General features: G+C 45.3%; 1 protein-coding gene across 2 annotated transcripts in view; it reads left to right on the forward strand.

Annotated features, from left to right (window-relative positions):
- Window positions 1-24,632, forward strand: part of PAK6 (p21 (RAC1) activated kinase 6) — a 38,288-nt gene extending 13,656 nt beyond the window's left edge. Inside the window, exons 1-9 of one of the 2 annotated variants that reach the window (XM_058806974.1) lie at window positions 4,178-4,330; window positions 7,847-8,055; window positions 11,947-12,549; window positions 15,698-16,189; window positions 16,431-16,564; window positions 19,228-19,354; window positions 19,534-19,659; window positions 20,327-20,461; window positions 22,712-24,632. In XM_058806974.1, the coding sequence (XP_058662957.1) occupies window positions 7,852-8,055; window positions 11,947-12,549; window positions 15,698-16,189; window positions 16,431-16,564; window positions 19,228-19,354; window positions 19,534-19,659; window positions 20,327-20,461; window positions 22,712-22,879 (1,989 nt within the window). In that variant the 5' untranslated portion in view covers window positions 4,178-4,330; window positions 7,847-7,851 and the 3' untranslated portion in view covers window positions 22,880-24,632. Of the gene's footprint in view, window positions 1-4,177; window positions 4,331-7,846; window positions 8,056-11,946; window positions 12,550-15,697; window positions 16,190-16,430; window positions 16,565-19,227; window positions 19,355-19,533; window positions 19,660-20,326; window positions 20,462-22,711 lie in introns of those variants that run through there. The other variant, XM_058806972.1, reaches the window with a different exon arrangement.
- The last annotated feature ends 671 nt before the right edge of the window (window positions 24,633-25,303 follow it).

The following is a 25,303-nucleotide window of genomic DNA, read 5'->3' on the forward strand; positions in this document are numbered from 1 at the left end:
AGAGCAGCACATCAGTGCTGTACCTGGACAGGACACAAGTGAGCAGGAGTAGCTGAAGGCTCACCAGGAGTTGTGCTACTCAGGGCTGCAGAGAGCCCAGCAACCTCTGACACCTTGTCAGGGGGGGTTCTGGCCTGGGGAGCCCCTTCCTTGTCTGTGCCACCAACGCTGCTCCTGCCCCAGTCTCGCTGACTTTGAGTTATAATGTCACAGACTTAGTGCAATGGAGCACAAAATCAGCACTTGGCTGCTACAGGTCTTGTTTTTAAAGAATTCCTCATTATGGTTTCTTAAGCTGCAGGATTACCATGTGGTTCAAGGACTAATGCACTGCCATTTGGTCTTACCAATGGTACTGTTGTTCTTAGACTGACCTTCCATTTGTCTGGCAAAAAAGAACACTGGGAATGGAGGGTGCCCAGAGACTAAAAGTTGAAATCTGTTTCCCTCAAAATGTCTCAGGAAATTACACTTTCCCTAGGGCTCAGCCATTTAACTTGTAGTGTTAGTAATTAGATTATTTTGTAATTAATTGATGAACAAAATGTAGCTGTAGCCAATAGCAGTCATTTATCTCATGTTTGGAGTGCACCTCAGGTTTAACATACAGAGGGCTGTGTGAACACTCATAGTTGTGGCAAACAGAGCAGGATAACTGATATTCCCTGGGAGAAGACTTGTCTGTTGTAATTTAAATTTGCATCTCAGTGTTGGCAGCAGTGAGCAGGAAGGCACTGAGAGTCAGGCAGGTTGTGGGGTTAAGCAGATCTGTCCTTCCATGTTTTGGGGGGCACTGCCTGGGCTGGAGTTTTCCCATTGGTTATCCTGTGGGGACAACACAAGCAAACTGTCTTGCAGGCTGCTGACAGCAATTAAATATATTTGTATCTCTCTTTGGGAGAACATGACGAGCATAACTAGGGGCTGAGATTGTTTAGTGTTGGCTGGAAGGAAGTTTAACTCTTGCATCTTTATACTTGGGTCATCTGGGGAATTGCTGGGGTGTCTCTGTCAGCCCTTTGCTGTGCTACTGGAGCAAGTACAGGGATTCAGGGTGGTGGTCACCAGCGCCTCTGCTGGGACAGGTCTGCTTGTGAGAATCCAGCCCTGCTCCCTGAGTGTGTGACTCTTCCTGCACACAGTAAAATCTGTGCTGTGCCCATTTGCACATGGAGCTGCAGCTTCCCTCTCGTAGCCCCGTGTGCCAGAGGCAGCTGCATCTGTGAGCAGTGCAAGAGCATGCTGAGCTTCCAGGGCTCACATGGAGCTGCAGGATGCGGCTCCCAGTGTTGCAGCCCAGTGCCTTGGCTCCTTCCCCTGCCATGTGACCCCACATGCCAGATGTGGCCCCTTGGCTTGTCCCAATGTAACCTCTTGTCTGATATGCAAGATGTTGCTATTCATGTGGATTTTTGGAGAGAGGACCTTAAACGTTCTTATTCTAATCTCAGTAGTACTTTTATGCTGGTTTTGAATGGATCTGTCACACAAGACAGTGAAGAGTGAAGCCCTGAATCCATCAAGCCCTGTCTTGAAGCTCTGTGGGGCTTTGGATTAACAGCAAAATACAGCAACCTGGTTTTAACCCTGATGCATCCTTCATAGCAAAATAATATGGAGAAATCCATGTGGAACAATGTAGCTGCTCTTTGGACAGGGGTCAGGGAGGGGATGTGGGTGTGAGGTGAGTGTCAGGCGCAGCACAGCATGGCTTGGTATAGCTAGAACAGGACATGAGCCACATGAATCACATAAAAGGTGGGGGAGAAGGGTCAGAGTTGTTGTGGCTTTGGTCTCAGCCTGGTGACCTGCAGCACACGTCCTGCTGGCTCCGTGTGCCAAGGACACGATGAATGAGCTGCCTTCCCTGGTGCTGCAGCAGCATTTGGTGGCTGTACCCTCTCACACGCTGAGCTCAAGGGGGAGAGGCTGGTCTTGTAATGAAGGCACTGCAGCTGAGGTTTGGGTGTGATTTCTGTCTGTGCTGCTTAGTTCTGTCAAGGCTTCTGGACCTACATGCTGGTGTTGAGATCAAACCTGTGGTCAGAGAGTGTCTTGGCCTCCACTGGGGCCCTGCACCCATGTTTTCCATCCAAGCCAGGGTGTGTTGGGCCTGGATCTGGCCTTGATATAAAGTTAAAAAGCAGCCAGGAGACATAGCTCAAAGATGTTGTAGATCTGCTCATCTAGACATAGGTGGGAAGAAACAGGGCTAGTAATTTTTTTTGTCTCATCTGCAAATGAGGATAATAATTCCCTTTCCTCACCTTTAGTCTGTTTAGATGAAACCTCCAGAGGGTGGGGCCTGACTTCAGAGACAGACACAATGGGATGGTGACTTCAGCTGGGATTTCTGGGGGACTGTAAATAATGGAAAACTTTATTTGTTAAGGGTAAAGCACATTAGCATTTGGTACATGCCTGTGCTGGTTTTGTAAAGTTCAAGAGGTCTTTTCTATGCAAGTGCTTTTATATATGTCCCAGAATGAATTTGGTACGATATAACTAAAACACATATAAAAGTATGTAACCCAGCAGCGTCCCAAACAAGCTGAGCAAACAGGTGTTCACTGGGATTTAGTCCTAATTTATGAGCAAGGAAATGGAGCAGAGGAGAGAGAGGCAGCACCTTCAGACCCTGCTCAGTGGAGACATGGCCAAAAATGTCCAACCAGTTGTGCTGTTCTTCTCATTCCCCAGAAATAAACCCACCAATATAACAAATATGTCTTTCCCTAAGCTTATTTCTAATGTAATATTAATCTGTGCTCTCGTGTGTGTTTGGGCAGGATTTAGAGCATTACATCAGTTTGCTGTGCTGTTGCTTTGCTCCAACATGCAGCTTTGCCATGGGGGGCTGGTGAGGGAGAAAGTAATAGAAGGAAAGGACTTGCAGTGAGGAAAGGGATAGCACAGCTAGGAAATATTCACTCTTCCTTTAGGAGGAAAAAAATACTTCAACCAATATTTCTAAAACTAGAATTGCAGAAAAATGTAGAAGGTGTCAGGACAGTGCTCTTAGATCCCATTTCAGATTTTGGACCATTTGGCTTTTCTTTTTCCCTTTCACTGACCCTTGTTGCCACTCCCTGCTGTGTGAAGTCACGTTCGAGTTTGTCAGCTCTTCAGGGACCTAACCTGTCATTTCCCTTTATTTGCAAACTGCTGTGATAGTTTATGGCTTGTTATAAATACTAAGAGTGTTGGAAACCTCAGGAAGGCAAACATGAGTATTTTAGAAGGTATGGGATGCAGTGAAATTCCATGTGTGCATATTCACACATACATTTGTGTGAACACATGCATATGACATGCATGGATAATGGCCTAGTTAACCTGTAATCCATTTCAAATGCAGCACATGACAGTGACCTGAGCAGCAGAGTATGGAAATACATTTTTTCCTTTTAATTGGTGTGTTCCCTGGGATCTTCATCTTCCCACTGCAAACTCAATCTGCATATTGCAGTTCCTTAGGTCCTGTCGGAAGAGTTCTCCTTCTCTCCCTCTCCTCTTGGAGCTGGCCAGAGCAGTTTGGCAGATCAGCTGTGGGAGGACTTGGAAATGATGGGAATGGCTTTCTTGAGCCCAGGGACCAAGCGTTATCTCTCGTCCGGGGCAGGAGGAATGTAGGGAACTGCATCCAGATCTGCGATAGCGACGCAATGAGCTGATGAGCGAGTTCAGTGCTGCAGCAAGGAGGGGGAGGGAGAGCTTATTTTTAACTGGAAACTGCACAAGTGAGACTGAAGTAGCTCTGTGCTGCCGTGCTATCATCAAGTGCATGTGTGAGTGAGGGAGGCTATGAGCACGGCTCCGTACGGCGCGGTGTCCTAGTGGAACGTGTGGCTGGACGTGAGCAGGGTGGAGGCAGGTCGGGTGAAAAGGCAGTGCATGCTGCTGCCTTTGTGGGCGTTGGAACGAGCCACTCCTGATAACATTTATCTACTTCTCTCTTTTTTTTTTTTCCCCCCCTCCGGGTGATGTTGCTTCTTTTCTGTGCCCTCCTCCTCGGGTTGCCTGTCTCCCAACCATTCCTCTCTCCCTTACTAACACTCATTCCCCTTCCATCCTTAATCTTCCCACCCCTTCCTCTCATCTGAGGCTGACCCCTCTCTCTTCTTGCCCCTCCTTCCCAGCTGATCCCTCCCCCTGCTCTGGATCTGCTGGCTGTGGGATTTTTTCTCGTGCTCACTGGCAGATGTGACAGCTTTTGGAACTGTATCATCCAGGAACAGCTATATCTGGAGTTGAAAACCTAACGTGGTTTCCCAGGCAGCAGAAATGGATCGCTGAGAGAATTTCAATCTCCGACTGCTTTTGTCTTGTGGTAGTGACTTTTATTATTTATGTTTGTGACATTTCTTACAGTACAGTTGTCAGCACTGAATGAAAGACTAAAGTCTAGTAGATTATTATAAAATCAGTGTTACAGTATTTGTGTTGTTATATTAAAGGGATGCTGTCTATGTTTAAATACAGGTTTGGCTTGATTTACAAAATCTTATATGCATAAAATGTTCTTATGAATTTCTTACTGACTTAGAAAGGGCCTGATTTATGTGTTTTATTTAACAATAAATATTCTTTAGCTGAGCATTGGAAATACAAGTAAATAGATCTTGCATGAAAACCACAAAGTGAAAGGAGACTGGTTAAATACAGACCTCCTCGATGAGATGCAAAACCTACCAAGATTATTAGAATTCATTGGATTTCAAATAACTATTTTTAGTGTATGTATTTCATTTGATCCTAATGCAGTTTACCTTTAAACCACCTGTCTGATCTCTTTATAATCAGGGATTGATGCTGACCATGTAGAGCAAATGCCACTGGATGCCCAGGGGTGTGTTGTATTTGGAGCTGATTACATTTTGTTGTTTTTAAGCTGTCTGTTTTAAGCCAATAAGGCAGATGCAGGCCATGCCAACCAGTCACTTAAAACTGACCAGGAACTCAGTAGGTGCTCCTTTCTGGGTTTTGGAAGCATGCTTTTGGCTATGGGATCCAGCTGTAGTCCACATGTTGATTGTCAGGGATAGGGATTTTATGTAAATATACAAATGTAGTGTTGTGTTTATGCTTCTGCAAGCTGAGATGGTGAAATAGAGCCACTGTTCTGGTTGGGGCCAAAATATCACCTGGGTTTTAAAATTTTGTGTTTTGAAATACTTAAGCCAGAATAATTCTTGTTATGAGGAAATCAGGAAATGGTTCAGAAAACCATTGATGCTACAAGTGCTAATGATTGTGGCATTTGTAACACCCTGTTTTACAGGACCCTTTGCCACATGAAGCACTTAAAAAGCAAACTTAAGACAGTCTGCTGTGCCCTGGGTATCCTCTCATTATGAGGCTGTGAGAGTAGGAGCAGAAGAAGAGGTACTAGTTGAAATAGTAAGATCCCTGGGATTGCTGTGGCTGGGTTAAGGTGGATCAAGGAGCTGTCATAACTCACATGTAGTCAAGGATTCAGAACTGAACCACTTGCTGTAATACTACAGAGTTACTCCCTGCTTTCCTTGGAGGCTCTCAAGCTCCTCAGCAGCTCCAGCTGTTGATTTGAGCACTACTAACACCACGAGCTATTAGAGTATCTTTCCTTTCTGGGATTGTCTGCACTTTTTTTTCCTTAAAGAACTGCCCTCTGACTTTAGTCTTGATTATTAGTTAATAAGCAGCACCTAAGGGGCCTGAGAGATGAATCACTGTGTTTGAGGAGCTGCAATACAGACCTGGAGCACAGACACCCTTCCCATAAGCTCTCCATTAAGATCTATTTGGGTTTTCATTGGAGCTTGTTCTAAGCAAAGATTATTCTGGCTGAAAAATCTCTTCTAGGCAGAGCAGTTGCTTCCAGCTCTTTCGTAAGCTTTTTGGTTTTTTTTCTTTTCTTTCCTAACCTTTTGTTTTCTTTTTCACCTGTGAGGTATCTTTAGTAGGCTGTTGAAATGGACAGTGCATGTGAAGTTGGTGTTTGACCAAGGGTGGATTGCATGAATGGGGGTTAGATGGAGCAAAGTCCTTCTCTGCCATACAAACACTTCCTATCCCTGTGACTGCAGGGTCATTGTAACCAAACTGGGAGCCATTGTGTGTTGGATTTTCAATCCAATCCCAGTCTAGCACCAGGGAGCAAAGCCATTGTTCAGGCGGTGGCTGCACTTTGCTCCCTAAACAAGTTTAGAGTGGGACAATCTGGGAAATGTTTGACATAGATTTCACTGGGATGTGCTGATTTTGGAGACTGGTGTCCTCCAGAAGTGTGTTCATGTCTACACCGCAGTGGGTTATCTCTCTATGTGGTCTGTCTCTCTGACCCTTGTAAATATTTACTCAGCACAAATAGTTGGAAACTGAGGTCCTGTACAGGGGAAGAGTGACTGCTACAAAGTTGAAGATTAAGTGGTAAAAATCCTAAGCCTGATGTTGGGGAAGAGATGGCATTCATGGCTGTAACAGTGTTAGTGGGAGGCAAATGCCAGTAGCAATGTTGTCTTTGGAAAAGGAAGAGCATATAAATATTGTTATTTTTGTTTACTGGCAGATGTTAATTGCTTTAAAAAACCTGTGCAGCTTATTCCTAAAGCAGTAAATAGAGTCAGGGAAAAGGGGCCTTGAAAGGTGCAGCCCAACCCCCCTGCTCAAGGCAGGGTCAGCTTGGAGGGTCAGGCTGGATTACTCAGGGCTTTGGCTTTGAGAGCAAACCCCTGAGGATGGAGCCTCCCCAGCCTGTCTGGGCAGGCTGCTCCAATGTTGGACTCTCCTGGTCCCAGGAAAGCTTTTGCTTCTATACTGTTGGGACCACTCCTGTTTTGATTTATGCCTGTCTGTCTCTCACTCCCACCACTCCCCACTGTGAAAAACCTGGCTCTCCATAGAAAATCTCCTTACCTCACCCTGTCTTCCCTATCTGGTTTTTGTGAAGAGGTTGTGTCAATCCACTGCAGTCCTCCAGCTTTCCCACCTCTTGTCTGCATGCACAACTCTGGTTCTTCCTTTTCCTTCATATCTGCCTGATTTCAGAAAGGTCCAGTCTCTGAGCTTTCTGTCTAAGTATATTTTTTGGTTATAAATTTGTTTATAAATTCTTAATTCAGATTTTGAAGTCTCCTGTGTTTGGGTATATTTCAGTGTTAGGTGCTTTTGGCTTGTTGCACTTGCACTGGCTGTTCACACAAGCTGTCTCTCTCAAGCCCTCAAGGGAAAAGAATCTTAGTTTTTAATTTTAGCTTCTTCAGCTACCTGCTGACAGAGTTTGATTTCCACCTACCACCTCCTCCCTCCCTCCCGAGCCCTCTGTCTAAGCAAGAAAAACTGAGATCCAGAGTCAGTCTCTGGCAGCTCTTCCTTTGGCAACAGCTCTGCTGTCATTAAATGGGAACCAAGTAGATATTACTTACTTGGAGTAAGCAGTGGGAAGACAACCTGAGCCCTGTTCATTGCCACCTTAAATTTCAGGCTTGTGGTGGAATCAATGCTGTTTAGCTGGGTGGATTCCAAAGCCATTTAATGTAGGTATAAGCAGGTAAAATATAAATATGTATCTCTTAATTACTTTTTAAATAGTTTTATCAGGCAATATGAATTCGTAGAAATAAGGGAAGTCACTAGAAATCCCATCTGAGCCATGAACCTGCAAGGTGGCCTTGGGCAAAATCATTGCTCTCTTGGTCTCGGTTTCCTCATCTATAAAAGCAGGTGATCGACTCCTGATAAAGTGCTTTTCATTGGAAAATATTCTCAATACAACATAATTAACTCGTAGAATTGATACCTGATTTTACTGCTTGGGCACTTCAACCCTTGACAGGCACTGACCGTGTTGCCCTCTCCCCCTCAGGCATCATGTTCCGGAAGAAGAAGAAGAAACGCCCGGAGATCTCGGCCCCACAGAACTTTGAGCACCGTGTCCACACCTCATTTGACCCAAAGGAGGGCAAATTTGTGGGCCTGCCTCCTCAATGGCAGAATATTCTGGACACGCTGAGGCGCCCCAAGCCAGTGGTAGACCCTTCAAGAATCACAAGGATGCAGCTCCAGCCTATGAAGGTGAGGGATGCAGAAAGTTCTTTCCTGTTCCTCAGGGAGTTGCCTCCGAGCTGAGGCTCTGCTTCTGGTGCCCCATGAATGGGACTAAGGGTGGTATCTGTATGGAATTCAGTGGATAGCAGGCTTTGATAGCCCAAAGTGATAGTAACTTCATCAGGAGTAAGGACAGTAAGATCCTGACCTGTTGCTGTTGAAATAACCAGCTGGCTGTCTGTCACAGTAATGGGGACCTGTGAAAGCTCCTGTGGTAGCTGACAGGACCCAGGATGCGTTCAGTTGTTGTACAGGGAAGCCAAGAGAAGAATTTGTGGAGAGACCTGTTTTAGAACGCTTGTCATTCTTGTGGGTGAGCAAATTTGGCTGGTAATTTAGTTGCCAGGGAAGCCTAAGTGGGAGAGAGAGCAACGTAGCACTGCCTTGCTGTTCACGGACAAGTAAGGAACACAAGGACTAAACTAGGGTCTGGGCTAAAAGGGTTAATAAACCAGCTTTTTAATGGAAAGTGGGACATAGTAATGGAACAGTGTCCTTCAGTAAGGAAAAATAAGTGATTCCTGTAGATGGGTGGGTTTAGATGGCTGCTGGTACTGGCATCTAGAGACTGTGTAAGCGACAGCAGGAACATGCTGTGGGAAAAGGCAACTTCATGGTGACCTCTCAGGAAAGGAAATGAAAGATGGTGACAGAAATATTGTGCTTAAAATCTTGCTTGCTTGGGAGAAGTTTTTGTTCCCAGTTAAAAAAAAAAAAAAAACCAAAAAACCCTGCAGGAGCCTAAAAACTGGAAGGTGTGCTGTAAAACAGAGATGTTGCTACTTGGGTTTTAGGAGGGATATAAAAAAAGAGTTGGCTATCTGATGAATATATTTAGCTTTTTGTGTACAGGTGCTTAAAGCATGGGGAATAAAGAGGACTATATTTGGTATAATGTAAGCTTTGGTACATAATCAAACCTACAAATGAAATGGCTCATCAGGATCTTGGAGCAGAATGCCGGTTTATAAAGGAAAAACTTGCTTAAGAAGAATAGGTGGGGAAAAAAAAGACAGGAGGTATTGCCTGGTGTCCTGAATGTGCTTTGAGGTTCAAAATATAGTAGAGGGATAGGAGCACAATCCAGAGGAGAGATAAAATGCGTAATAAGAGACCAACTTGGTTAGATCAGGAGCTCTGTAATGAGCTTAAACTGCGGGAGGATTGCTCAGAAGGGTGGAAACTAGGTCAAGTTATAAAGGGCAAAGAGAAAAGAAATTCATGTAGGAGCAAAACTGGAAGGGCAATGCACAAAAAAGAGATGTTATTCTCAAAGAACATAAAGGGCACTGAGGACACATCATGAGGGCAATGAGGAGGAGAAGAAGGATGAAGGAAAGAATTTGTTCACTACGGGTTTTGGAAGAAAGTTAAAAGATGATACTGAGAATTCCTAAGTGTTTAATGATTTTTCTCTGGTCTTCATTAAGTGTGATGAGCGGGCTGACAATTAGCATGAGGATGAAGGGATGAGAATGCAGACCAGAATAAGAAAAGAACAGGAACAGAAATGAGACTTAGCTAAGAAGTTGCATATTTTCAAGTCAGCTGGGCCTAATGAAATTCAAGGAATTGCAGATCAGTCAGAATAATTTCTCTCCCCAGAAAGAGACTGGAACAAATAAGCAAGTAATCTATTTGCAACCACTTCCAAGGAGATAGCAGGGTAATAGCTGGCAGCCAGTATGGATTTATCAAGAAAAGAATCACATGAAGCAACCCAATTTTCATTAATCACAGGGTAAGGGGCTTTGGGTCAGGGAGAAGTGATAGCACTCCCCTGTGTCTTGACTTCAGGAAGCCTCTGGGCACTGCACCGATGGTGTTTCCAGAGCAAGCCAAATTTCCTTAAGTATTAGGCCATGGATGCTCAAAAAATAGTGAGGCATCACTGTTGAAACAGAAATGTGTGTGAAGAGATTTCCTGGAGTTTGCCCTGAGCCTTATTCTGGTCAGGACTTTCATGTCTGACTTACTAAACCTGGGGATGGTAAAAGCTGAAAGAAGGTGCAAATCCTTTAGAGAACAAGGACAGAATACCCAACAGGCTTTAAAAAACTAAAGAATCATTTTAAACTAACATTGTTTTTCCCAGTAATTCCAAATGCAAGCACTCTCATGGACTGCATAACAAAGCTGACTGTTTCTAGTAAACTCCATTTGAATTAACTCTGGTTCGATGATACCAATCAATTCGTTTTTTTGTCAAGTGCTAGTTGGCCAAGCCCTTGTATATAGTCCTGGATTAAATTATCATAGTAGTTCCTGGGTTTGTGTGTAGCTTATAAAAAGATGCTTTACTTATTAGAATTTCTCAGTTTTGGTCAGTAAGGCATGAGCTATGTAAGAGCACTCCATATACATTTGGCTCAAATTTGGATGTTTCCTCATTAATCTGATGCAATGCTTAAACATAGCAGCAAAGCAAGATTAACTCCCATCTTCCCTGTCTGCTGGGGCTAGGTCTGACTTCATGGGAGTGACCTGAGACTAATTCTAGGGAGTTTTAGCTAGAAGGGGAGAAGAGCACTGCAGGGGATTTTCTGGAGAGGCCATAACATGTTGTTGGAGGCTTCTTATTTTGAGAATACCCATGTCTTTCTGGAATTACTTTTGTCCATTTTGGACAAAAAGTTCATGTCCCCAGCAGATTGTTCCATGACAGCAGCTGGGCTGTGGAGGAAGGGGTGTGTGTGTGGTGAGAGAGTAGGAGTGAAGACCAGAATTTCCAGCTGCAGCTGGTGTGTTTGCCATGGAGTGAGTTGAGTTGTCCTTTCTTCACCCTGTTGAACAAAAATCTTCTGTTCTGCCTTTCGTTCTCAGACACTGAGCAAACCAGGTGCTCGTTTGTGCACTGTGGTGGTGTTCTGTTGAAATTACTGGAGCTACTGTGTTGCACCAGCTAAGTATTAGTCTCAGTGTAATTAATTCAGCATGTTTAGAAGATCCCTGGAGCTCAGTTAGCAAACAGAAGATTGCTGTCACTCCAGGGAAGGACTTTCCTCAAGCAGAGGTTCAGGAAAGTGTAGGAGTGATCCTGTGCTGCAAATTTCTGTGGAGAAATGAAACATTTTGGTTCCCAGCACTAGAAAAGCTTCTTTAAGCTTTTCAGTTCCAGAAAAAAACAAGGTAGAACACTACCTAATATACCAACAGCTTCAGGTTGTCCTACTGTACAGAGCTGGTGCCTGTTTGGATGGAAGCCTTGTTCTTCAGTGTTTGCTTACAAGGCAGTTGTGAGCTGCTGTGACCCTTTGTTCATCATTTTTAATTATAATAGCTTGGCAGAGTAGAGCAGGGAGGCAGAGTTGGAACAGCACGGTCTGCAGTGGTCAGGATTGGGATGTATTAGCAGAAATTGTAGAGAAGCAGACTGAGGGACGCTGATTACAACGCTATTGAGAGTGCTTCAGGGGAGAGATGAACCTTGTGTTGGCACAGCAAAGGTGAATTTTGCAAATGGAGCTTGCAGCATGCTGGAACTTCTGAGAACTAATATTTCAGGAGCTTGGTGAGTGCATTAGTGATGTATGTAGTGTCACACAGTTTCAGCACAAGAAAGCCAGGAGTGTTGAAATATCCCAGTTTTGCTCTAACATAGTCTTTTAGAATGTGAGCACAACAGCAGAATTGACTGTTCTGGCTGACAGCACTGCTGCTCTGACAGCGGGATGTAACCCAAGGACTTTTATTTTCCCTCAGTAAAGGACATTGAAACAAAAGACAAAAATTGGTAATTTTTCCTGAATTCCTTGAGTTGTCTTTGGCTATATGTACAAAATCTAACCTTTGGTAAGACAAATTGAGCCTTGATTCTTACAACACTGACTTGTTTCTCACCTTCCCTGTGTTTCCCAGACCGTGGTGCGGGGCAGCACCGTGGAAGTGGAAGGCTACATCTCTGGGTTGCTCAATGACATCCAGAAGCTTTCTGCCATCAGCTCGAACACTCTGAGAGGCAGGAGCCCCACCAGCAGGAGGAGAGCCCAGTCCCTCGGGCTCCTGGGAGATGAGAGACCCCCAGACATGTACCTTCAGAGTCCTGAAGGAGACTGGGCAGACAAGTATGGGAACTACCTCAACTGCAATGGTGGGTCCAAGGTGGCCCGGAGGCAGACCATGTGGCCAGATTACAAGCCCCGCCTGGAAGGGCAGTCTCATCCCAACGGGATGGTGACAAAAGCCCAGTCCCTGGGGCCCTCTGAGTTCCAGGGCGCCGATGGCAGCTGTGTGCAGCGCATCTCTGGGCTGCAGCACGTGCCCGCTGTGCCAGGGGAGAGCGACACGGCCATGAGGAGCCCGGAGGAGGGCTGGCTTCAGCGCCAGTCCAGCGCCAGGCCCTCGGGGGAAGGCAGCCCCAACTCCAAATCACGGGAGAACAGCCTCAAGAGGAGGCTCCTGCGCAGCGTGTTCCCCTCGTCCAGCACCTCAAACAAGCCGGGCCCTCCCCTGCAGATCAAGGTAAGAGTTATTCACTGGACTGCAGTGTTGACTTTACAGTTCCAGAGGTTACATATGCAGCCACTTTAATTGCAAACATCGGGTAACCATCTGTTCTTGTTATGATTAATGTTGGAATTAAATAGTCCTGAGCAGAGGAAATGTGTGGTCCGCCTGAGCTCCATAAGATGCTGCAAGGCACAGCTCAGGATGGCAGCCAGATCTCCAGCAGAAGGTTTGGCGGAGCTGCAGGAGCGTGGGCTGGGAAGGACGAGGGGTCTTAGTCACTGCCTTCTGTGAGGTAAAGGCATAGCTGCAATGCCATTCTGCTGGCCCCAAAAAGCCTTTGCCTTTTGGGAAATTGCCACGATTTGCAGTAGCAGAGTATTCTTCTGCCTGTGTAAACCAGAACTAACCTGGGGGAGTGTGTTGGTTATAGCTCTATCTGCCAGGCCACTACAGCAGCAGGGTTTGCAGCAGCACCCACGGTGCTGTCACACAGGAAGTCAGACTGTTGGATTTTGTAAAGGGTGGGACAGCTCATAGCTACAGCTCCCCCAGGAAAGCTGTCCTGAATGGATGACTCATTTCTTGTTAAACTGAAAATCTCTGGTTCCTGGTACTGGATAGGAAATGCACCCATTGCTTCTTTTCCATTCTGGGCTGACCTAGCATCTGTCTTCTGTGCATGGCTTCAAAGCTGCTGCTGGGCTTGGCTGATTCCCAACAGCTGTGAACTGGGAGGATGATGACAGGAACCACTGTCCAAACCAACCTGACTGTTCTGAAGGGTGTTGTAGGGAGGAGATGTCTCCAATCCAGTTTCTTGCAGTTTGTATAAGGATCCAGGCTCAAGGCTTTGGGCACAGCGGCTTTTCTTTCCAAGGGAGAGGATTTTGAAAGAATGCAGTTCTTGTGTAACACAAACTGCGCTTATTGCTGTCTCAGTGACTCTGGGCTGATTTAAACTGCTTCGAGGCCTGTCCCCTGAGTACCTAGAACTGGCCACTTCTCTCTTCCCCAGAGTGTCTTTGCCATGCTCAGCACTTCCAGGAGCAGGACCCGAAGTTGCCAGCCAAGTGAATGTGCTTGGGAGTGTGTGAGCTCCAGCTGTTTGTCAGAGGAGAGGAACAGGGAAGACCTTTAGGACTAATCTATCTGCCACAGATCCAGTGAGGGGTCTGTGCCATAGTTGTTTATCTAAGATGTTCTTACCAGCTTCTGATGATGAAAACCTGGGTCTCCTGCTCTGTGTAAGATGTGTAAGAAATGTGTAATTGCAGATTAAAGGAACAATAATATAACTGAATCATGGAATCCCAGACTGGTTTGGGTTGGTAGAGACCTCAGTGTCCATTGGGTTCCACCCCCTACCATGGGCAGAGACACCTTCCACTAGACCAGGCTGCTCCAGCCTGATTTTGAACACTTCCAGAGATGGAGCATCCACCACTTGGCTGGGTAGCTGGCTGGAATGAAAAGGTGGTGCCTTGAAAAGCACCATGGTAAGTTTGATTGCACCTTCCTTATGAAGGGAAGGAGTGGTAGAACCAGTGACACCTCAAAATGTCCCAAGACAGAGAATAGATACATGGGGACTGTCAGATTACAGGAGCAGGAAATAAGACTTATACGTGGTTAAGCAAACATGTGTGAGCTTGCATGCATGTTGTGTGCCCTTCTGCATGCTCTGGGTTATGTAAAACGTGGTTTTTTTCTCTCTCCTGAGACAAAACAAGATTTGGGAAGTAAATTCTGTGTTGCTCTGAGCATGTCAGCACAGGACTGCAGGGGTGGAGCTGGTGTACGGGGAGGAAGGAGCTCCTGACAGGCAGTTGTGTTTGTGCTGTGCCCTGATGCTGCTCAATTGTGTTTTCCAGGGCCTCTCTGTGTGTGAGGCTTATGCAGATTCTGCTCTTGACAAAAATCCTTGATTAAAACCCAAAGTGCATAGAATTGAATCCTACACAATTATTCCCTGTCTGAGACAGGGAAAATGAGTGCTCTTGTAAAAAATTCTCGATTGGCAGTTTTCAGTTCCCATGCCCATATTATTAACTTTATTAATAAATCTCTCTGAATTGTGAGAGAGAAAAAGCTTTTTGCTTTGAAGTTTCTGTTTTGCCCTATAATATAAATGATGGGTTTGCTCTTTCTGAAGTTGCTTCTTTGACAGATCTACTATTATTTTGCATATATTTATATACATATGCTATGTATATTTTACATATACATATGTACGTATATAATGTATTTTGTACCTCACCTGCTAAATGTTGTTGATTTTAATTAATCAACATTTCCAGGGTGAGTATTAGCACAACAGTGTTTATCCTTCCTGGCTTGGGAATGCATATCCTGAAGCCACATTCCCACAGGCTGTGATCTTACTACATATCCTACACTAAATAGGGTTGGGCCTGCTTGTCATTTGAGTGGGAGGTCTCCAAAAACCTCGAGCATTGCTAATCCAAATTCACTGCAGGTCAGTTTTAAGCCAGCAAGGGGGCAGGTAGCTCTGTGTAGCAGGAGTCTTATGTTGGCTGCCTCCAGCTGTCCTGGTGCCTGGTGCTTTTCCCAAAGTGGAGAGCTAATTCCATGCTTGATCGACAGGAATGCTCTGCAGGTACCAGTGGAAAGTGCAGAGAGTGTTTTCAGTCGTCAGAGTGTAATTACCCAAAGGGAATTAGGCCAAGACTTCAAAGTGATTTACAGCCTTGGCATGAATCCCCTTTCCTTTTATACAAAGGAAGATCAGAGGCATGGAGGGATAAAGGATTTTCAAATTCTCTGCAGCACAGGTTGCCCCTGATTTTTGGTGGCAAGGTTGGAATGCTTTTTAGCAGCTGGGGTTTTTTTCTGTGGGTTTTGTGTCTTGGTGGTTTTTTTAAAGCATGTTCCCTTTAAACTGACTCAATTTGGAGGCCGCAAAAGCGTAGCACCCATTCCCTAAGGGATTCTTGAAGATTTTGCATCTAAGGAGATCTTCATCCAAGCCATGTGTTGGACAGACCTGGAGACAAGAACCTGAAGCTCTTGACTCCAGTCTGCTCCAAGGTGGGCTAGGGCAGAGTGGGATGACACAGAGCTGATTTCTCTCCTCTCTGCTTGTTAATCCAACCATCACTTTGTTTTTCCTCTTTGTTCTTCTTCTTTGTTCTTCTTGAAGCCTAATGCTTTCTTCAAGCCCCAGCAGTGGGGCTCCCCGCACAGCCCTGCAGCCAAAGCCCAGTCTCTCCCTCCAGACCAACCTGCCTCTGAGTTCCCCAGGATGATCTCCGAAGCTGGGACCCCCCAGAAGTCCCCAACAGCAGAGAAGGCTGTGGCAGTGCCACCAGGCCGGCCCTCCCCAGCAGGGTCCCCCAGGAACAGACAGACCCAGACCAGCTCCAGCAACCTCCACCTGCCCCAGGACTCTGCTGGGAAGGGGCAGCCAGCCAGTGAAGACCCTGTGGTTGTGACTCACGAGCAGTTCAAAGCTGCCCTCAGGATGGTTGTGGACCAGGGAGATCCCAGGGCACTGCTGGAAAACTACATCAAGATTGGGGAAGGCTCCACAGGAATCGTGTGCATCGCTCGGGAGAAGCACTCGGGGCGCCAGGTGGCCGTGAAAATGATGGACCTGAGGAAGCAGCAGCGCCGGGAGCTCCTCTTCAATGAGGTGAGAGTGCTGGAGACAGCGGGATTCTGCTGTCCTCACTGGAACCATCAGTGTGGCAACAGGAAGGGAAGAGCAGGATCATCTTCCTTTTAGTAGTGTTATGCTCATACCAAGAACAGCTATTGCTGGGGGATGGAGGCTCTGTGCTGTAGTTGCAGGGCTGTGTGTGCTCACTTGGTTGGATAGGATGAAGTGCAGTGGGTGATTTTGTGGTGGTCACTTGTCCACTGTGGTTTTACAGGTGGTGATAATGAGGGACTATCAACATGTCAACGTTGTGGAGATGTACAAGAGCTACCTCGTGGGAGAAGAGCTCTGGGTGCTGATGGAGTTCCTGCAGGGAGGAGCCCTCACAGACATCGTGTCTCAGATCAGGTATAAAGCAAAATCCCAGACATCAACGTGGGAGAGCAAGGACAGCAGAGTGGGGATTTCTGGGACAAATTGGTTCCCTCAGAGATCTTGTGTTTGCAGTGCCCTGAAACTACTACAGTTTATAACTGTTATCAATTTTGAGTATGTGATAATACTTCTGATGTAGAAGGGACTAATTTAAAGTACTGATCCCTTTAGATACCCACTAGTCATCTCCTTGATGACCTTCCCTGTAAAACACAGTACTTTATAAAAGTGTTTACTGTATCTGTTGAATCCTGGCCAGGACCTTCATTGAATAAGTATTAAAGAAATAGTTTTCAGTGGTGCAACCTTAGCCACAAATTCAACCTCACTAACTCCTCTGGAGAAGTGCAGCAAAGCCTTGAGATCTGGACTCCTTCCCAAATTTCATTGCCTAAAGATAGCAACTACTGGACACTCTCCTAAATTTGTTTCCTTATCTATATTGCTTCATGTTCAATAGTACCCAAGACATTTCTGTAGGGCAAATAAGTTTGTTCTCAGATGGCCTCTGGTCCCTCTCAGAAGGTGTTCTGATGATGCAGTTATGTGATTGTGTCTTACCTACGCCTCTGGAGCACCCTCCTCCTGCTTCAGAGCAGTCCTGCAAGGCTGGAAAATGGGACAGGGAATGCCAGTGGAAAGACTGACCAAGAAGGTCTGTAGGATGAGAGTTTCTTTTTGGAAGATTCAGGATCTTAACTGGATTACAGTTAGGCAGTATTGATAGCACTAATTGTATTCAGTTTTTAAAAGACCATAGTTACCTTTAGTTCACATATGTGCTTGGCCTAGGTCCTGTGGTGGGTTTAAGGCATGTATCTTACTCTGCTTGGTGGATTTAAGGCATGTATCTTGCTCTTTGGATTCTGAGTTTTGGAAGTACAATTTTGAGAGGCATCAAGAGCCACATTGTCCTCTGTAGCCTCCACAACCCCACTTGGAAGGAGTGTTCTGGAGACACTTACCTGGGCAGGCCCTTCCAGAATTGAGTTCAGAGGCATCTCAGGGTCTGCAAGCCAACATTTAATTCTGAGGAGTGCTCAGTTACAGCTTACAGGGCCAATGAAACTCGTGTAGCTCTTGGCCAGCACTGAATTGCAGATAAAAAGTGATGAAGAAGTTTATGAATGGTCTGTGTATTTATATCCACCAGTGATACCTCAGCCATGATTTGTTTAAAGAAGCTTCCTTTAAACCTGTTAGTGAATGCTTTTTTTTTAACCTCATGATGGAAGAAGGATTGTTATAACCATAACATTTATCAGAAGTAAGCTGCAAACCTTTATCAGTTTTTCCCAGGAAGGAAAATGCCATCATTGCAGTCATTAAACTTTTGCTGAGGGGGATAAGTGATTTACATCTCCAGGAGTGAGGTAATCCTCCAGTAATCTGTTTTACATTATGCAGTCACTTGACTGAAACCAAATTCCATATGTGACAGGGTGAAAGTGCACCTCCTGTGATCTTTGGGAACCCCAGGGCTTTCAGGTGGATCAGCTCAGGCACTATGAAAGGAAAAGCACTGTTCCTAAAGGCATTGGGTTCTGTGCTGGGAAGTGCCACAGGTAGCCTTTTCCCTCTCCCTTTTCAGGTTAAATCTTAAAGACAGAAGTAGCCCTCTGATATCCCTCAGATTTAGTTGCCATCAGTGTGGCACAGTGCAGGTACAATCTTGTAGCTGTCCTGGTTTGGAAGAGTAAGGTATGGGATGCCAGACAAGCAGCACAAATGTAGATTTCTCAGCTGATGGTATAGGAATTGTTACGGGTTTAGAAGGTACTGTTCACTGCACAGTTCTGCCTTCTGAGTGCTCTCTTCTCCTTAGGCTCACTTGCAGATCCGAATTTGAGGAGGTTTCATTTCTGTCCTCAACCAGGGGTTGTTCAGAACAACTGCTAGAGACAGGCTGAGAATCCACAGTACACAAATTGGTACTTCAGCTATTCTTTGAAATAATTTACTTCTAGCATTGCTCAGTGTAAACATGGAGAGCTGTCACTGTCCCCAGGTACAGGAGAGAATTTTCATTTCTACCATTTTCACTTGATTGTGAAGGTTTCTGTATTGCTGTTCTAACAACAGCTTCTAAAGAGGGGCTTCTTGGGGCTCATATTCCATGTGCTAACAGTGGTAGAAATCAGTAGTGCCTTCCCTGCTTGTAGCCTGTGCTATCTTTAGTTATGTGTGAGTGTACCCCAGGTGTCTGCCAACACCTAAAGGATCCCTATGTTCGCTGTTGAATTATGCGTTTGGATTTTTTTGTGGATACAGTTGCACAATAAGCCTTGTGAATAATGTCTTTACCGTGTTTGCTTAAAAAAAGCTGTCTCACCAGTTACTGCAGCACCTTGGCATCAAGCAGCACTGCTGCCTGTCAGAACTGCTTGAAACAGCATCTTGCAGAATGAATTTAGGTACAGAACTCGAAGTGCAATTTCTCAGTATTAAACCTATGAAAACTTTAAAGTTATCAAGCCTCAAGTAAAAAATGTTTTCCTCAATAACAGACATGGAAGAATGGTGATGGTGAGATGGTGATTGTCACAGGGAACCAAAGTGTCTGTGTTTCAACCCCTGAGCCCCTGTGAAGAAGCACTGTGCTCTGCACAGTTTAAGTGCCCTGTCTGTAATTGCAGGCTGAACGAGGAGCAGATTGCCACAGTGTGTGAGTCGGTGCTGCAGGCTCTGACCTATCTCCACTCTCAGGGGGTCATTCACCGAGACATCAAGAGCGACTCCATCCTTCTGACATTGGATGGCAGGGTGTGTTTCCTCAGACAAATTGTTTCCTGTCTTCTGCTGCTGCAGCTTGTGTCTCTTACTTCCTTTCTGCTCCCAATCTCTTGTTTTCCCCTTGTCCTTTTACTCTCTTTGTCTGTAGCATTTCCCTCTGTGTTGTTTAAGGCTTATTTTTAAGGTTGGTTGCTTTTCTCTTTGTACAGGTCAAACTCTCTGATTTTGGCTTCTGTGCTCAGATCAGTAAAGATGTACCTAAAAGAAAATCCCTGGTGGGTACTCCTTATTGGATGGCTCCGGAAGTCATTGCAAGGATACCATACACCACCGAGGTAAGGGACCACCTCCCTAATAGCAGGAGAGCAAGTGACAGTCTGAAGTGTCACAGGAAAATAACGATTGGCTTTTCTAGGAAGTCTCTAGATTCTATTTAGAAAACAAACCCAACTATGACTACAGCTTTGATGGTGTTAACATCAATATTTCCTAAATCAGTAGAAAACCAGATTGTTCTGCTTCTAGGAACAAGGCATCAACTTCTTGTATTTTTACACCTAAAGCTTGGCCTAGACTTGTCTTTGCTGTGGACCGATGCGAGCAAGGAGCAGCCTGTGACATAGGGATCAGTAAATCAGTTCCATAAAGGTGGTGGAGGGGGGGAGATGTGAGGTCTGAGAGGCTCACCTCAGGGAAAGCAGACATGGGAACTCTGGAGTTCTGGGCAGGTGGCAGCAGACTGACTAGTTTTGTTTACCAACCAGCCAGGTACAGGCAGTTACTTGCACACCTTTACATGTTGCAACACCAGCATGGCTCAGTCCTGGGTGCAAAATTGACTTTGTTGAACTTCTGTAAGGAGCCCAAAAGCATTAAGGGCATCAGTGTCGGACTCTCAGTACCATTTGTCATAGGTGGGGTGTTGTGGTCTTTGTGAAAGCAACAAAATAAAAGACCTGCTCCTCTGGAGTGTGTGTATTGATATGACATTGTGTCCCACAGGTGGATATCTGGTCCCTGGGGATCATGGTCATAGAGATGGTAGATGGAGAACCCCCCTACTTCAGTGATTCTCCAGTCCAGGCAATGAAGAGACTCCGTGACAGCCCTCCTCCCAAACTGAAAAACTTCCACAGGGTGAGCATGCTGCCAAACACTTGTAAGCCTGATGGTTATCATGGGCAAATATCCATATCAGCTGTTCTCAGTACAGCTGGCTGTGGAAATGGTCTTGCTAGGACATGTTTCTTGGGGAACAGCTTTGGCCTCAGGGTCTTAGTGGCTGCAAGCTGCTGCTGACAGCTGGTGGCTGCTTTAGGAAACAGCCCTGGCAGTGTGAGGGCACCTGGGCATAAATGGAGAGTGCAGGTCAGAGCTGTTTAGATTGACCCAGCAGTTCCCAGCTTACTGATGTTGATTGAGTAGCTTATCTTCCAGGGAAGGGAACAGGAGGATCCCTGCTCATGAGAGTTTTCAGCTTCATGACCCTCAGGACTACAAAGGATGCATTATGGTCAGAGCAGGTGAGCTCAGGACAGATGCAAACTCATGGAGACACTGCAGCAGCTCAGAAGATGAACTTGGCTCCATGGTTTCTTAGGAAAAAGTAGCAGTGACATGAGAAGTAGTGCTCACCTTTCAGTGCCCGCTTAAAGAAGTTTTCCTTTCATTCCATGCCCAGCCTCTGAGATCAAACAGCTTCTGCAGCATCCTGAGCTACCCAGCCTTTCCAATTAATTAGAGCATCTGCAGCTGCTAAAACTGAATTATTTAAGAGAGGAGACTGCTGAACTAACAGCACACATTCCAACATCAACAGCTGTTCTTTCCTTTTTGCCTTAGCAACACTAATTAAAATTTCACGGTCACATTCTGGACCTGGTGCTTGCTCTCCTTGGGCAGTGTAAAACCATCCTGGTCTGGGTCACACCTTGCTTGGTGACATGGGCATGCCACAGGCTATGACAACCAGAGCTGGTTACGATCTTGCTCTGCTCCACTTTGTACTGGGAAGCAGACTGGCTTCCAGCAGACCGATTTACAGGCTGGTGGGCATCCTCCCCAGTGTCCTGCTGGAGTGCAGCTCCAGCTGTGGATCCAGCCTTCCATTCCGGTGCCCATTCATGGCTCACTGTGGTTGGTGACTGCAGTTCTGGGGGCAGCAGGTTAAAGGGATGTGACCTAGGATAATCCCTGCTGCATTGCTAAAGCATGGGCAGATTTATAGACAGGGATACAGGCTGGATCCTGGCACTCGTCCTGAGCTGTGTGGTGCCTTCTCCAGCAATCCTAAGTGAAGTCATCCAAAGCACTCCTGAGATGAGCAATATCTCAGTGTGAACAGTATTTCAGGATCTACTGAGGGAACCAGAGCTGGGAAAATGCCCCCAGTCTAAACTGGGTGTAATTATCAGCATTACAATAAATAAATATATGCCAAGATAATTTTTTAATTCCATTTTAATAATGCAGAGCATTAAACCAGTCAGAGATGTGCAGGGTCATGAAGTGATGCTTGGGACTGCCTACCAGGCTTTTACACCTCTTCCAAAGGACAAACCTGTGAGGTCATTCAGCTTTTTTGGTACTGGTGCTGCAGCTTCTTCATCTTCTTGTACCATTAGCACGAGGGTTTTTCAGGCTCTCAGAACCTAGGGGAGAACTGTGGCTATAGGACACGAAAGAACACAAGCACACATTGCTGTTCTCAAGGTGAAGGTAAAAGGGAAGTTTGTTCTCTTACTCTAACATTTATAGTTTTCCAAAAGTGACAGTGGATTGGAGGGTGACAGTGCCACCTCTCAAATGACACTGCACAAACTAACAGTCTATCAACTTTCTCCTCTTCTATAAAGGAATGCAAAACAATGAACTATCTACAGAAAGTGTGTGAGAAAGTTCGATACAAAAATGTCAACACTAGAAGGCTTAGAAAATATTAAGAAATCAGGGTGACAGAGAACTCTATTTAACTACCTTTCCATAATCTGTGACCAGTAAAAGAATGCATTGATGCCCCCTTCCCATTCAAGTGCTGTGCCCAGGTAGCAGGAGTCCTGCAGAATTTTTTAGCTGAAATCCAGGAAAGTTTAAGTAACAAAATGGGAAGCAGAAGTAATTCAAATGGAAGGATGTGGCAGCTAGTCTTAGTTTAATTGACTGTATCCCACTGAAAAGAAAACAGCCTAAGTGTTGTGCCTAGTAGTGACAGAAAGTTATGTCCATAGCATAAAAAGCATGTGACCCATGTCACATTGCTGGAAAAACAGGGATACAGACTGGGAATGTGCAGGATCCTTTTAACCACACCCACCTTGGCAGCCTGGTGTTGCATGAGCTGTGCCTGGTCCCTTTGCAGGGTTGACTTGGTTGGTTGCTTTTTCACAGACCTCCCCTGTTCTGAGAGACTTCTTGGAGAGGATGTTGACACGGGATCCATTGGAAAGAGCAACAGCACAAGAACTTCTGGATCACCCCTTTTTGCTCCAGACAGGACTTCCAGAGTGCTTGGTGCCCCTTATCCAACAGTACAGGAAGCGCACCTCCACCTGCTGACTTTATATGAGGGGAAACTCTAGGGAAAAGGAGTGTTTATAAAAGAAATATATAGAAAAAATTAAAGAGCCCAGGCAGTCTCAACCTGTGAATGGTGCTTGGAACTTGCCAGTGATTGTTTTGGAGGACAAATATGAATTCTATCCATGCATCCTCAGCCTCCTGTGGCTTCTCCTTTGCTGAAGACAATCAATACAAACTGGATCTGAGTGAGACCAAGTCTGTCTCAAAGATAAAGCGGGTATTCCATGGCTTGCGGATCACTGCTGCCGAAGGATGGCATTCAAAAGTGGAGTCTGAAGTTGTGTTTCTGAATGTCTGTGGGTTTCTGCACACCCAGGCTGCTGACTACTGAGCTGGAACGATATTTCCCACCTAGAAATGTGATCTTTGTTTCCTTCATTGTGCACTGGAGCCATGAGCTGACTCACTTTGGGGCACAGACCCCTTTAAACTGTCAATGCACAAATACCATTTTTTTTTTCCTCTGAGACTTTTTCACAGATTATTTTAATTTCCCTTGGTTAAATATGGACCTAGAAACCTGCACACACTTCCTTAGGGAGCAGATGTGATATGTATATATTTGTTTCTAAGTGGCTCTCTTGCATCAACATGCTTCTCTTTTGTTGCAGAATGTGTATGGTTTAGTGGTCAATCTTGAATCCATTTCATGATTTTAAACTTTTGGAGGGGGAAACCCTTGGAAACGGTCCTCAAAGTGGACTCTATGAAGACCAGGTGCTCTTACCACCAGGATCTTATGGTTAAAAATTCACCATTTGCAACACCTTGTGTGCTGGTTGGAATGTGAACAGCATACTCCTGTGGCTTGCTTTCCCAGTCCTTTCTCTGTGGAGAGGCTGAGAAGTGCTGCCCTGGGGCAGTTATTGGGTAGCATTTTGGGGATGCTGTAGGAGACCAAATGGAAATATGTGAGCTATCCTGCATATCCCAGGATTGATTTTTGTGTTTGTGTGCTGCTGTCTGGCTATTGGTCTGCCCTTCCCCGTCAGCCCTTTAATCTGGAAGGTTTCTGGTTGTCTAAACAGCTCTTTCAGCTATTTTGATGTAGTTTTAGGTATTTTGTATGCTGCACTCTCTGATCAGTGAGATCCTCAAGGTAATTGGACTCTAGGTCGGGATTAACATTGTACAGTGATGGTGTGTGTTGTTGTGAGGTCTCAAGAATATATTTGTAGATGTGGAGCTGGGATCTTGTTTTGAAACTCCAGATACCAAGATTTTGGACTTTTAGGTATTCTCAGGACAGTCCTGCTGTCTCAGAAACTGACCTCAGAACTGTATTTTCTTCAGAAGATGTTCATAACCTCTGTCCTCTGCTATTTGCTCCAGCTACAGATCCTGCTTCAAAATTGAAGCCATGGTTGATTACTTGAAGTAATTTGGGATGGAATTCATCTGCACCGCTGCCAGCCAGCAGAGGGTGGGCACCCAGTCTGCAGAATGTGTAGGTTGGCTCTGTAGCCCATGGGGAGAGGAACACCCCTGGGGGAACAGCTCCAGAGGTGGTTCATCCCCTTGGTTCAGACATCTGCTGAAGGACAAAATCACTCTCTCTCTCACCCATGGCAGGTAGAGAGGTCATAGGGGGTTTCTGTAAACTGGATGTCTAAGTTTGGGCTGATGGAGTTGGTTGAAATCAATTCATTAAGCTCCTCCTTAGCTGCACTGGAAAATTTTTGATGTAAAATGTTTCTGTATTCCAGATATATTGCTTTTTTTTTAATGCAAAAAAAGCAGGGCTTGGAAAAGATTTATAATTTGAAACAAACAGTCCTGCTCGTCTTTAGTTGTGAATCCTTTGCACTTGTGTTTTAAATTAAAGTAGTTCTTGATTTATTCATAAACCTGTTAAAGTGTTGAGATGCTTAAAAATGTGTCTGTAGTTCAGAGATGCGAGTGTGAACCTTGGAGTCTGCTCTGACTTCCCTGTTCTGTGGCTATATGGCTTCTAAAACAAGAGGAGACTGGGGCAGGAGCCTGGATCCTGAGTCCTGAAACAAAGGCTTCTGGGAGACAGGGATGACAGGTTTAGCATTTAACACCATTTTATATTTTAGTCCAAATCTAACTAAACACAGTGAGGGAAGGTCCTGGAAAAATTGCCTTCAAGTATCTTATAAAATTTTAAAATCTCATTACCATATTTCTGAGGAATGCAGAAAGGATCCATCTTCCTGTGCAGTGTAGAGTTAAATTCCTGCTTCTTATGTTTCTCTCTTTGCAGTTCATGCACGGCCCAGCACCAATTAACTGCTCCATTACTTAGATGAGTGTGGAATCAAACATAAATCCTAAGATAAATCTAGATTAGCTGAGAGATTGAAGCTCTGTCTCCAGGGCCGACAGCTCCTTCCCCAGGAACCAGGCAGCCAGGCAGGAGAATGAGGATGCAGAGCA

The sequence above is a fragment of the Ammospiza caudacuta genome, chromosome 6, assembly GCF_027887145.1.
Source record: "Ammospiza caudacuta isolate bAmmCau1 chromosome 6, bAmmCau1.pri, whole genome shotgun sequence".
Lineage (NCBI taxonomy): Eukaryota > Metazoa > Chordata > Aves > Passeriformes > Passerellidae > Ammospiza > Ammospiza caudacuta.